The 14,802-nt window shown below is 34.6% G+C and overlaps 3 protein-coding genes across 4 annotated transcripts in view; all 3 read right to left on the bottom strand.

The window, feature by feature from the left end:
• LOC134855165 (ras-related protein Rab-14-like) overlaps nt 1-14,802 on the bottom strand; it is a 108,397-nt gene that overhangs the window by 29,441 nt on the left and 64,154 nt on the right. The window lies entirely within an intron of this gene.
• Nucleotides 2,548-4,543, bottom strand: LOC134855469 (alpha-ketoglutarate-dependent dioxygenase alkB homolog 3-like). 2 transcript variants are annotated; one of them, XM_063872003.1, is made up of 4 exons: nt 4,212-4,543; nt 3,886-4,090; nt 3,492-3,806; nt 2,548-3,420 (listed from the first exon to the last, which is right to left on the bottom strand). In XM_063872003.1, the coding sequence occupies exons 1-4, from the start codon at nt 4,517-4,519 to the stop codon at nt 3,130-3,132; spliced, it is 1,119 nt and encodes a 372-aa protein (XP_063728073.1). In that variant the 5' UTR covers nt 4,520-4,543; the 3' UTR covers nt 2,548-3,129. The 2 variants fall into 2 exon arrangements, 1 of the variants encoding a protein (XP_063728073.1); XR_010164492.1 differs by having other exon boundaries at nt 3,187-3,429; nt 3,886-4,543.
• LOC134855163 (transmembrane and ubiquitin-like domain-containing protein 1) overlaps nt 12,689-14,802 on the bottom strand; it is a 66,261-nt gene continuing 64,147 nt past the window's right edge. Inside the window, exons 3-4 of the mRNA XM_063871579.1 lie at nt 14,096-14,319; nt 12,689-13,510 (exon numbers count right to left, since the gene is read on the bottom strand). Of these exons, the coding sequence (XP_063727649.1) occupies nt 12,781-13,510; nt 14,096-14,319 (954 nt within the window). The 3' untranslated portion in view covers nt 12,689-12,780. The remainder of the gene's footprint in view (nt 13,511-14,095; nt 14,320-14,802) is intronic.

A 14,802-nucleotide genomic window follows, 5' to 3' on the forward strand; every position in this document is an offset into this window, starting at 1 on the left:
CAATTACGGCAAATAGCCCGCTTCAACCAATTTGGAACGATAACTAAGACTGATTAATCTACGCTTACGCGTTAGTAGCGCAAAATATATCGCGAGTTAATTGTACCAAATTGGCCGAAATGGCAATCTTTAAACCCTCATACTTTTACAAAAAAAAAGATATCAGGTGAAATATCTTTCCAAATTTAAGCTCAGCACAACAATACTTTTTTAATGATCCACCAAAATTAGCTAGTTAAAAAGATCTGAGAAAAAAACCACCCGAGCACCAATGTTCCGTTACTTTCGTTACGAAAGTCGGAACAACAAACTGAAGGCATCCACACTAACTTTGCATGTAACAAACCGGACAGTATAAAGCCACATTATGTATAAAATATGCATTTTAAAAAATTGCTAGATATATTGAGTTAGAAAATTTCTGAAATTGAGTTTTAATTAGAGTCAAGTTGTTTGAAACAAATAGCTTCTTTCGGCTCATTTTATGAACTTAAAATGCATCAAATGTGTCAACTTATTACTATTCGAATGTCAAAGCACATGCTATCATAAAGCTATAAAGGTGCCCAAACCATTAATGGGGTGCCTCACCATAAAAGTGCCGTCTCAATATTTGCGACTTAGGTTGGAAAAAAAAAGGTTCGTACTAATAAGTTTGCTTCGCAAGCGTAAATAAGCCAAAACCAATTTGGCCGAATGAAACTTGCAGAAAACAAAACAAAAAAAAAAGAAAATAAGCAAGGCCAAGATTAGTAAATTTTAAATTACAGGAGAAAACCAAAAATATTTGCAATAACAGGGAAAATTGCTCACAAGAAACATCGGTGATGTGACAACTGAGTCGACAAAACATGAGCAGATAAGCAATAAGCCGACAATGCTGAAATTATAGATACTGAAAAATAACAAGGTCCAGCCGGGACCAGAACCCCAGACCTTGTGAATACAAACTAACCGCATTGCCTGTAGACTAAGGGGGAAGGATACTGCAAGTTCTAAAGGTTCGGTAAAAAAGCAAGTTCAAATTCTTACAAATTTGCTGACAAAAACTGTTTACGGGAACAAGTCTAGTGTAAACACGAGCACATTATATTGGGAATCTTCCGCCAGGAATGACTTCTTCTATTGATAAATTGGTCTGAATAAATATTCAGACCAGTTTTTCTTGACTAAATATTTTTCCTCGATATCTTTTCAGAATTGCCATTGAAATATGTCACCACTATTGACCTCATACAAGCTTTCTTTGAGGCACACAAAATCAGGCCAAACACCCGAGAGTGGTCGCAGCAATGACACATTTTTTCTTCGAATGACGGAAAACTCATACAAGCAACGGTAGAACAACAATTCGTAACAAGCTACCAATCGGTACATGCGGCGCGAGAGGAATACTGCGCGCAAATCAGTGTTTCGCTGCTAGTGTTACAAATTGGTGTTTGGTACGAATTGCCGCTTGCCGACAAGCAAGCACTCTAACAGCTGTTTTTCCAAGAAAAAACACTCTCTATCAAAACTAAGAAAAACTGTTCAATAACAATCTGTAGTTAATTGATTTATGTAGCCAAAATTTACAATGTGCATTTTGCTAATTTTTTTTTGCAAAATGGCGCAAATTTCATTGATCATAAAGAGAATTCTTTACAAAATAAACGAGGCATAAACTGCTAAAAGAAATAATAATGTTATGGCAATCAGAGTAAACGTCGTTGGCGGTGTGAATAAATGTCTATAAGAAAAGCGGAGGCATAGAAACTGAAGCAAAAACCAAACAACTTGAATAACTAATAATTGAAGAATAACAGTTCTAGAACAAAAAATCGTACTAATACATGTATACGACAAAATTTTGCTATATCGAGAAAGAGCCTGAAATAACAGTTCTAGAACTAAAAATCGTACTAACACAAATATAGGTTAAATTTTTGATATATCAACGAAGATCATAAAATAACACTTCTAGAACTAAAAATCGTACTAACACATGTATACACCAAAATTTTACTATATTGACAAAGAGCCTGAAATAACAGTTCGTGAGCTAAAAATCGTACGAACACATGTATACACCAAAATTTTGCTATATTGGCAAAGATCATGAAATAACAGTTCGAGAGCTAAGAATCGTACTAACACATGTATACGTCAAATTTTTGCTATATTGACAAAGATCATGGAATAACAGTTCTAGAGCTAAAAATCGTACTAACACATGTATACACCAAAATTTTGCTATATTGACAAAGATCATGGAATAACAGTTCGAGAACTAAAAATGGTACTAACACATGTATACAATAAAATTTTGATATATTGACAAAGATCATGAAATAACAGTTCGAGAACTAAAAATCGTAATAAAACATGTATACACTAAAATTTGGATATATTGACATAGATCATAAAATAACAGTTCGAGAACTAAAAATGGTACTAACACATGTATACGCTAAAATATTGCTATATTGACGAAGAGCCTGAAATAACAATTCTAGAGCTAAAATCGTACTAACACATGTATACACCAATATTTTGCTATATCGACAAAGAGCCTGAATAAACGTTGTAGAACTAAAAATCTTACTAACACATATATACACCAAAATTTTGCTATATTGACAAAGAGCCTGAAATATTGACAAAGGACCTGAAATAACAATCGTAGAACTAAATGTCGTACTTACGCATTGTAGATCAATTTCTATAGCTATAATAAAATACAAAAGATTGTGTTTGTATGTGTAGCAAAACGCCTCCTGTCGTTTCAATCGGCCAATCGTATAAATTGGCATGTAGACTCATATGGGTCTCCGGAATAACTAAAAATCGTACTTACACATATACTTACAAGAAAGAGCTAAAATGAAAAAAAGCTATTAGTCTTATTATATTGAGAAATTGTGAAGCAGTCTCAGAATTGACAGTATGTAGCAGTAAAACAATCCGAAAAACAAATCCAAAAAACAAAAAAAATACTTGCAAAGACATGACACAGATCTGAAAAATGTACCAATGTTGGTATTCATGAACAAAACTTCAATCAGGTAAAGATATCAGTTAAGTATTCCACGAAATCAAGTTCAAATTCAACCTTCAAAAACCGGCAAGTAATAAAAATGACATAAAACTTCAACGTTCAGCGTCAAACTGATTACGGAACGTCAAATTTAAACGGACGCCATTCCATTTCTCAAACGATCCATCGGGTGCAGTTGATCCTCTCAAGATGCTGTGCTTCCAGTCTTTCTGGCAAGCTCCGAGCATGGTAAAAACGCTACCATGTGGCAACAAAACAGAAACTTCAGAGCGCGTGGTCCCGTTTCTTTTCATTGCAAAGCGTCGGGTGGCTCCAAGGGATACGCTGGCAATGGTTGGATAATCAGGAATACCACGTTCGTTGTCAGCGTGAAATCCAACTCCCTAAAAATACTGATAGGCAAAGTACATTTTCTATGTTATCTAATTGTTATGACGGTATTTTGTGATATTACCTCTTCGAGGGAACAATAAATGTTGATGAGGACACTGTTGAAGGAAACTTTGAGTTCTTTCTCCAACAAGGTCTTTAACAACAACAACTGTGGTGACCAAGAGTTGTTGGGCGGGTGGCGAACGCTTCCATATGAGTATGGAACCTCTGAAATCCACTTGACAGAGCGCCCGTTGACATGTGTCCAAGATTCCTGTTTGTATGATTTGTAAAGCTCTGCAAAGAGGGAATCAGCTATGCTCAAAACAGATTTATTGCAAACGTCAAGGGAAATTTGAGAGACGCCAAACACTGAAGATGAGCTGATAGTAAACGGCTGCAAAAATAAAATTATGACATTTAAGTGCTCAGTGGAATACAACAGAAAAAAAATAGAATAGACAAAAAGTATTTACCACGGCAGATGTCAAAAGAGTTAAGGATACTCTCTCACAAATTAATTTCGCCAAATTCAGGCAGCCCATTTGCGACAAATGAACACCATCGGTAGATAAATGTGTGTAGCGCAATAGTCCAACGGGAATAAATGACCAATCTGAAGACTTGATGGCTGTATCCAACGCGCGGATTTCACGGTAAAAGTCCTTGCGAACAATTGGACTAAAAATACAATGTAGTTTATTTTTTCTCTAAACTTCATTAAAAAAACAGCAAAACCGATACCTGATGAACAATGTACATTATTATTATTACTGAATTAGTCATTTTATGAAAATGTTACCAAAGGAGCAGGACTTCAAAGCCAGCATCGCGAAGAGGAGAAGCAAGTGACATAATCAACATAGCAAGTGTGGCCTTTGCCAAGCTCGCGAGAGAAGCATCGGTATGGGCAATGCTTGGTTGTAACACAATATCTTGTTGGCGGGGACACATGTCGTTTGCACCAACAGCAAGAATAACGCGAGCTGGTTTCAAGGCTTTTATCTCTTCGACATGAGTGTCATTGATGGTACTGACTTTCAGTCCAGATTTCACTATAACCGACGTATCGGAAAGTCTGATAAGGTATTCGTTAAATCCTTTTAACATAGAATCGCCAAACAAAACAGTGGACGTCATTTCTGAAAAAAAAATTATATCACCATCATTGTGTTATAGAAACCATTACAATAAATTTGAACTACGGATAAAAGTACATTGCAAAAATATATTTGTGAAAACCAATATAAATAATAACATCGCTCTGCTCAGACGTGGGCTATGATAACGAACATTCGCTCAGAAATAAATGCAACAATATTACAGTAATTAAAAATTTGTCAGCGTTTATAAAATAATCAGTCTTGTTAAAAATTAATAAAAAAGGGCGCTTAACACGTACTTGGCTTTGACAGAATGGTTTGCCAACATTATAATAACAAAAAATGGCGAATATTTTTCAATAGTCAGTATTGAACGCTCGTAAAACATTAATAACAATCAGATTACAACAACAGCTTCATGAACCTTCATATGCGCAGTTGGAATGTTCCCTTGTAAATTATAGATGTTTCCAGAAGAATGACTCACTTTTGTTCTCTTACGATATATTGTTGGCAAATGCATTTTGAAACAAGGGAATATCACAAATAAATATGTCTTGTAAAGATAATGTTACATCAACAGTCATGAAAGTTATAGATAGTGAGCCAAAATTCGTAACCAGTTATGCATTTCCGTTGTTGTCATCATCGCAGAGCACGAGTTAAAAATAAATATATACACAGATTAGTTAAACTAAAGAAATTGTGTACCTAATACAAGTATACACAGACCAGTTGATTGAAACTACAGTGTACCTAATACAAGTATACACAGCAGTTGAAATAGAAAAACTGTGTATCTAATACAAGTATACACAGATCAGTTGAATGAAACTACAGTGTATCTAATACAAGTATACACAGCAGTTGAAATAGAAAAACTGTGTACCTAATACAAGTATACACAGACCAGTTGATTGAAACTACAGTGTACCTAATACAAGTATACACAGACCAGTTGATTGAAACTACTGTGTACCTAATACAAGTATACACAGATCAATTGATTGAAACTACAGTGTACAAATACAAGTATACACAGCAGTTGAAAAAAAACTGTGTACCTAATACAAGTATACACAGACCAGTTGAGCTGCTGGCAGAAAATCATACAGTGACTAGCTAAAACTTTGTAACCACCTGTTCAGAATGGCAAGGGAAGAATTGAAAATGTTTTTTTTAAGAATTAAGGTGTAAAATTTATTGGTCGTACATTAAAACAGATTGTAAATTCTTAAAACAGGTAGTTCAAAATGCTCGTACTCTTCGACGTGACCTGCATTGTCAACTGTGACCCTATAAGAGAATGAATAAAATGCAGTAATGGTAAATTTCAAAAAAGATTCAAAGAAAATTATCACAAAGAACTCATCTACTGCTAGTCAATCAAAAATATAACAAGGTACATTTGAACGATTTGAGTACATTTGAGAGACATAACAAAAATTTGTCTACAACTAGACATCCAGAAAGTGTAAAGCAGTCTTAAGCGTACTACTAATAGGCGGTGTGTAAACGTGATACAACGCCTTGGGTGAACTCGAGCGTAATGGACGGGTTCTCGAGAAAGAACTCAGACAGGCTTACTTCGTTTGTGCATGGAGCGGGAAAAAGATTTAATTCTATCAGAAACCGGCGTTTGTCACTAATAACAACGTGTGCAACATCTTTTGGCGTTGGTGCCCGACTGACAAGTCCACATGCCGGATTCTTGCACTTCAGAACTTTTCCCTGCAACCGAAAATGATTTCAGTTTTTATTCAACAACGATACAATAGTTTTCAATGCAATAGAAAAGCGTTGTCTGAATTACACACCTTGCTAAGTTCAATAACTTCAACATTTTTGATGTTGCACGAGGAGCAGGTGTCGTGGTTCGATTGTTGAATGCCCCACGACACAACTTGGACAACTTCGGTAACACAAGAGACCGCATCATCGGCAAGTGTTTTTTTCACCTTTTCGAATTCGCCATTGGAGTCCATTGTTGGGACAATCGAAAGAGCCTGAATTGAATATCAGAAAACATATGCAAAATATATAAAAAGTTGATTTAGCAAGAACTCACGTTAACGACAGGTTCTTCGTTGAACAGTTTCACGCGACCGTCTACTACTGCTAAGAAGTAAAACATCAAATTTCACAATCAAACAACAAAGACGCTAACTAAATAAATAAATAAATGAACGAACAAACCAACAAATGAACGAACAAACCAAAAATAAATAAACATAAATAAATAAATGAATAAATAAATACATACATGAATAATAAATAAAAGCAAAACTAAATGAAAGAAAATAATTAAATAAATATAGCAATAAATATCAACGAATAAACAAAACACACCTGATAAATAAATAAACAATAAAAAAATAAATCAATACATAAATAAATACATACATACATAAATAAATAAATAAATAAATAAATAAACGCAAAACTGAAATGTACAAATAATTAAATTAACATGAAAAAATATATATCTCATGAACAAATAACCAAACAAACAGACCCATAATATAAATAAATGAAAGTAAATGAATTAAATAAATACACATACATAAACAATAAAAGCAAAACTAAATGAAAGAAAGAATAATTAAATAAATATAGAAATAAATATCAACAAATAAACAAACACACCTGATAAATAAATAAGCAATGAAAAAATAAATCAATACATAAATAAATAAATAAATACATAAATGAATACATAAATAAATAAATATATAAATAAATAAAAGCAAAAGTGAAATGTACAAATAATTAAATAGACATGAAAAAATATATATGAACAAATAACCAAACAAACAGACCCATAATATGAATAAATGAAAATAAATAAATGAAATAAATACACATACATAAATAATAAAAGCAAAACTAAATGAAAGAAAGAATAATTAAATAAATATAGAAATAAATATCAACAAATAAACAAAACACACCTGATAAATAAATAAGCAATAAAAAAATAAATCATTACATAAATAAATAAATAAATACATAAATAAATACATAAATAAATAAATAAATAAATAAATAAAAGCAAAAGTGAAATGTACAAATAATTAAATAGACATGAAAAAATATATATGAACAAATAACCAAACAAACAGACCCATAATATAAATAAATGAAAATAAATAAATTAAATAAATACACACGCAGAAATAAAAGCAAATTTAAATGAAAGAAAGAATAATTAAATAAATAAACAAAACACGTGATAAAAATAAACAAAAATAAATATGTACATACATAAATTATAAATAAATATAAGCAAACTAAACATAATTAAATAAATAAAAGAACAGATAATTAAATAAATAAAGATGAACAAATAAAGAAACAAACATACGCAATCACGTGACATAGCGCGATATAGTCCAGCCCACATGATAATTGATAACTGTGGACGTTATTTGTCGACACTTGACAACAGACAACATTAAAAAAAAAACCCGTTACACGATACCAGAACACCTTGACTAAAGTCTTCGGTGTAATAAACAAGGATAATACATAAGTACTAAAGTGTAATGAGTGAAGAAAAATTAAATTTCAAAACACACATCGATAAAACTTTTTTAAAAAGCAGCCAAATCTTGCTCGATGTCACAACACATCTACACTGCTCAAGATATACAAAACGTATTTTAAAAAGTCAGCAAAGACTCGTGTGGAGGATTTGTTTGAAATTAAAAAGTGGGAAAGTCTGAAACGTATTCGGGACAAACATAAACTCTGTTAGGTTCGAGAATTACATGTATATGAGCTTTTTCAACTCAGGCTTAAAATTATAAGACGATCTTGTGGAAAAAAAACTTCATGAATACATAAGTGAACAGGAGATAACGTATACTATCAAAACAGGCAATACAAGAAAAAACTTCGCAGCAGAAATAAGCTTACTACAAGAGCAAAAAAGAAAATCGAAAAAAGGATTCGTATTTTGTATAATAAGTTCTGACAGTCAGATAAAAAATATTATTTTTGAAGCGTTAACAACTACCAATGAAACTTTGGACTTATTTTTTCATAAAATAAGAGACATATATATTTGTGACAACGAACATTTTCTTTGTATGTTATGGTAAATTTCCATCCCTTGTTATAGTATTTTTGCTTATCTTATTTTAATTGTTAGACAACACCAAAACAAACAGATTTTTTTCTCTTGTAGTTTTCTTTTGTGATATTTGAAGAAATTTTGCGGTCCTTTTGTTTATGCGAATAGTTTAAAAAGGTAGACGAACAAATTTTACTCATGGAGTTGCCACCCGACAGGCTGATGCCTTTTTGGTATTCTCCCAAGCCGAACTTTATTGTTAACATACATTTTCATAAAATGTATGCTTATAAGTTTAGGCTTCAAAACATAATAATAATTATTAGAATGATTCAACTCTGTCGGTCAGATTTTCGAGGACATGAGCTCGTACTGCAAAAGCAAATCATTTTTTAAACACGGATCTGTCTCTCCTAGTTGAATAGTCAGTGGATCGTAGCTCAACGACGACTACTCTGGTAGCTTCCAAGGGTGAGACAACCGTTTTCAGCCCAGGATAATAACCAAAAACATTGGATGACCGTTGTCATGCGATGTACAAATCCGAATCTGTTAAGAATTGAACAGAACAGAAATAGCTTCTTTCCAACTTCAATTTGACATAAGCTGCCGGCGCTTTAAGCCGGTATTAGGAACCTTCAGCGCCCGATCAAAAAGGTGCTTATTACATACTAGCTCATTTTACCTTGTAATACTATATTATATCTCTTGAAAACTAAATTACATATTCATAATTTGTAACCACTTGTAGTCTGAAACTCTTGAAACAGGACCCTCATTTCTAATGGCGGTCTCCTAGGCAGTATACTTGGCATGGCAGATTTGTAAATTTACGTTGTTATTATTATTATAGTTACTCACCGCCAGCATTTTCCCACTGTCTCTGTCCAGTCCTTCCATGGTCTCATCCTCCAGACACTTAAGCTGCACCAGGAACTGTTCGGTGCTCTGGTGGATGTTGCTTGCCACCGTGCACAGGGCGTCTATGGTTATGGCCCGAGTCTCCTCCAGCCACAGTCTCTTTATCGCCTCAATCGCTTCTTTTCTGTCTCCCATCTGATGCACCAGAGCTTCATCCGGATCGTTAGCCTAAAAAAAACAATAATTAAAATAAATTATCCAAAGTTCATTGCAACCTTCAATCAATTTTCATATCTGAGTCATAGATGACTTAACATTCGATTCGTATGTTAAATCTAATTTAATATTTCTCCGTTGGAAAACAATAATTCGTTAAAACAGACACCAACATTGAAATGTGAAAGTATACCACAACTAGAATTTATAATCTGGAATGATATTGCGCAACAATCAAAATCAGTTTTCATCATCCCTAAGCAATAAAAAAGAATAAACTCGCCCGAAAAGCTTTCAAGCATTACATATAATGCCAACGAATTCGACTTGAAACACTTTGGACATTGATCTTTTTCCTGAAGGAGAAATCAAGTGTTCCAAAATGTTTCTGCACTTCATACCCTTTCAGAAATTTTCTGCATCTCGTTAATTTTTCGAGTATTTTGCAGCGGTTAACAGTTCTAACCAACTCTTACCCTTTGCTTTTAATTAGGTTCAAACTTACATTAATAAGACTCCGGTCCTCGGCCAACCCGAACAGATATTGTCCAAAGGAGATAAGGTTATTCATTATATCATTCATGGACATAGCTAACTGCCTGAAAACAAATCAATCGTCACTCAGCAGCAAAATTACAATACAGAACTCTACTAAAATACGCTGGTGTTGAAAAACGCAACAAAAGATAAGAGTGGCCAATTGAGTTCGAACGTGTCTGGAGCCCAAACCAATTTGGATTGCCTTTTGCTTCCATGAGTAAGCATGTCAAATTAGGCTTCAGCTTCTCCTCTCAGCCAAGAGCTGAAACAACGTTTGACACACAGGCGAAAACAACTAAATCGCAAAAAAATATTGAATACAATATTTTCTTGGAAAAATAAAAATTCAATTTCAGAAAAACAGTCAAGAAACACAAATACCAGCATTAAATACGGTCTTGAGATTTAAAGAGCGGCCTTCAAGACGAAAAAAATAGGTAGACAACCGTTGCGCCGAAAACAAATAGAAGCCGTAAGAAGAAATTGTCGTCATAAACATTTTGAGCGAATAAGTTTTAAAACTTTGAGCTCTTGCACCACATCCGACCTTACTTAAATGAAAAATGCCCAGTTTTCCCTTCAAAAGACTCAAAATAAAAGTACTAAGCCAATATAAACACAGAGGCAAAGCTACAAACACTAGTCACGAATAAAGCAGCTACATATGCTAATAAATTGCCATTTCGATGTAGCAAAAGTAGCACCAAACACAAATCGACACAAGTTGCAAGTAAAAATTTAAATATAACAAGACTGCTCGTATCAAGGCGAAACCCTGAATGTTCCGACTGACTTTTGAGGTTTGTGGAGCAGTAATAACATAAAAAGATCATTGTAAAAACATGAAATTTTTTTTAATTTAAGATTTTTTGTGAAAACCATCCTCGACACGCCATATTAAGTACAAAGTGATAGATTTCGCTCCTAGTAACAAATCAATTACGGCAAATAGCCCGCTTCAACCAATTTGGAACGATAACTAAGACTGATTAATCTACGCTTACGCGTTAGTAGCGCAAAATATATCGCGCGTTAATTGAACCAAATTTGCCGAAATGGCAATCTTTAAACCCTCATACTTTTACAAAAAAAAGATATCAGGTGAAATATCTTTCCAAATTTAAGCTCAGCACAACAATACTTTTTGAATGATCCAACAAAATTAGCTAGTTAAAAAGATCTGAGAAAAAAACCACCCGAGCACAAATGTTCCGTTACTTTCGTTACGAAAGTCGGAACAACAAACTGAAGGCATCCACACTAACTTTGCATGTAACAAACCGGACAGTATAAAGCCACATTATGTATAAAATATGCATTTTAAAAAATTGCTAGATATATTGAGTTAGAAAATTTCTGAAATTGAGTTTTAATTAGAGTCAAGTTGTTTGAAACAAATAGCTTCTTTCGGCTCATTTTATGAACTTAAAATGCATCAAATGTGTCAACTTATTACTATTCGAATGTCAAAGCACATGCTATCATAAAGCTATAAAGGTGCCCAAACCATTAATGGGGTGCCTCACCATAAAAGTGCCGTCTCAATATTTGCGACTTAGGTTGGAAAAAAAAAGGTTCGTACTAATAAATTTGCTTCGCAAGCGTAAATAAGCCAAAACCAATTTGGCCGAATGAAACTTGCAGAAAACAAAACAAAAAAAAAGAAAATAAGCAAGGCCAAGATTAGTAAATTTTAAATTACAGGAGAAAACCAACAATATTTGCAATAACAGGGAAAATTGCTCACAAGAAACATCGGTGATGTGACAACTGAGTCGACAAAACATGAGCAGATAAGCAATAAGCCGACAATGCTGAAATTATAGATACTGAAAAATAACAAGGTCCAGCCGGGACCAGAACCCCAGACCTTGTGAATACAAACTAACCGCATTGCCTGTAGACTAAGGGGGAAGGATACTGCAAGTTCTAAAGGTTCGGTAATAAAGCAAGTTCAAATTCTTACAAATTTGCTGACAAAAACTGTTTACGGGAACAAGTCTAGTGTAAACACGAGCACATTATATTGGGAATCTTCCGCCAGGAATGACTTCTTCTATTGATAAATTGGTCTGAATAAATATTCAGACCAGTTTTTCTTGACTAAATATTTTTCCTCGATATCTTTTCAGAATTGCCATTGAAATATGTCACCACTATTGACCTCATACAAGCTTTCTTTGAGGCACACAAAATCAGGCCAAACACCCGAGAGTGGTCGCAGCAATGACACATTTTTTCTTCGAATGACGGAAAACTCATACAAGCAACGGTAGAACAACAATTCGTAACAAGCTACAAATCGGTACATGCGGCGCGAGAGGAATACTGCGCGCAAATCAGTGTTTCGCTGCTAGTGTTACAAATTGGTGTTTGGTACGAATTGCCGCTTGCCGACAAGCAAGCACTCTAACAGCTGTTTTTCCAAGAAAAAAACACTCTCTATCAAAACTAAGAAAAACTGTTCAATAACAATCTGTAGTTAATTGATTTATGTAGCCAAAATTTACAATGTGCATTTTGCTAATTTTTTTTTGCAAAATGGCGCAAATTTCATTGATCATAAAGAGAATTCTTTACAAAATAAACGAGGCATAAACTGCTAAAAGAAATAATAATGTTATGGCAATCAGAGTAAACGTCGTTGGCGGTGTGAATAAATGTCTATAAGAAAAGCGGAGGTACCACAGCACTAAAAGAAACACCGCGAATAACAGAAATAATAAATTACTCAGATCAATATTTTCCGAATTCATTGAATCACTAGCAAAATTAGAGCTTCCATTGGATGTTCCTGAAACACTGTTAACGTGGCCTCTGTTAGTCAAAACTTGACAATGTACCACAGAGTGAGAAAATATCCCACAATCTGCCAGGCAAAAAGTTTCGTCCCTTAGAAGACCTCCTGCAAAAATCAACCTAACTTGCCCTCCTTCCGAGAGCACGCTTCTGAACACTCTCGATTTGAACTCTGACACTTTTTCGGAGGGTGCAACCTCAACTTCCGCCTGAAGGTCATTCAGAAATTTCAGTTTAATAAAATAACACGAACTCCTTTGATCAATTAGTTCAGGCGGCAACTCTAGACACAAACAAGAAACTGAGAACTGGTTTGCCGATGTTGCAGTTCCTGTTGATTCGTTTGATTCATTACTCGTAGGAACATCACCGGCGGATGCTGCATTTGGTTCCGATTCTGTTGCGTTTGAACTTTCATGAGCGGTTTCATTACGACTTCTGTTTCTTCGTTGTCGTAAAGATGTGAATGTTTGTGGAATTTGTGCTGCTACAGATCGAATTGAAGAACTAAAACGAATTGAAAGACAGATCAGATAATTCTATTGATTTTTCAACTTTTGTTCCTTATCGAAAAACTTTCATAAACATAAACAAGAATGCGCAGATCGGTTTTTTAGCAGACCAATCTTTTAGCAGACCCAGATCAATGATTAAGTCAGAGAGCTAACTTCAAACGCGGCATGGGGATTAGCGACCGCTTGCTCCGCGGCTTGCACTCAAGATGAGTGTTTTTGTGCGCGTAGATCATTGCTTTGCCGCTAATTTAGACTGCAGTGTTTTTGAAGTTGATAGTTTTGTTGACAAATCCTGAAATAATTGTCTTAACTGGAGAAGCTTGATCCAATACTGGGCGTCTTTTTGAGTCAGTCAATCAACCATGCATCAGTTTATTCGTTGGTCTGCTAAAAGACTCATTTTTGACATTTTATACTAAAATATTGGTCTGCTAAACAATCGTTCCACGCGGTTCAATAAAGGAGATTTGAAAAGACCATGCTGTTTAAATACGCTTCAACTTTGAACAAAACTGTTTGGACGGTAATTACCGAGTCTTATTACCAATACATGAATGCATTGTAGTGTATAACTTACACTGCAACATTGACGAATGACCTGGCCTGCTGAGCATGAGTGTTCTCAGTAGTGGTGGTCTGGGTTGCCTCCTCCTGCAGTGAGCCTGTTGTTTGTGTCTGGCCTTCCACAGTATCTGCTACTGTTCCAGCTGCAATGTCTGCTGCCTCGTCTGGCGTCAAGTTGGAGTTAGTGTTAGCCAGTAGATCTTCCGTTTCCGGAGTAAAGGGGAACCTTCCCAGTCCCTGAACGAACCAAGAAACATCACTCAAAGTTTTCACATTTTATATTTCATTTCTCAACTCAAAATTAACATTCATATTAAGTTTTTGATTTCTGTTAGTTGCGCGAGCAGGCGACATCAGTTCACAGCCTAGTTGACTTCGTGTTAGGAAATTTGTGTCCCAGACATTTAAGTCCTGGCAAAAACAGTCCAAAATGCAAAAGTTTCCAAGACATTTGGTTCCCAGACAAAATTGTCCAAAAATTGCCCGGGTTTTTGCCACACTAGTCAATTATTTTGATAACCTCTCAATAGGAAGGATAAAATCAACAAGACCACGCAACTGAGCAATTAGACCAGAAATTACTCTAAGCAGCATATTAGAGACAGGAACTAACACAGGACTCAAACCATTTACACATAACTACACAATTATCGCTCGATTGATAATGTTGCCAAACGTAGACACGAGAGATCATGCTGTCATTGTTATTGCTCTCGAGTT

Source organism: Symsagittifera roscoffensis, chromosome 10 (assembly GCF_963678635.1).
Source record: "Symsagittifera roscoffensis chromosome 10, txSymRosc1.1, whole genome shotgun sequence".
Classification (NCBI taxonomy): domain Eukaryota; kingdom Metazoa; phylum Xenacoelomorpha; order Acoela; family Convolutidae; genus Symsagittifera; species Symsagittifera roscoffensis.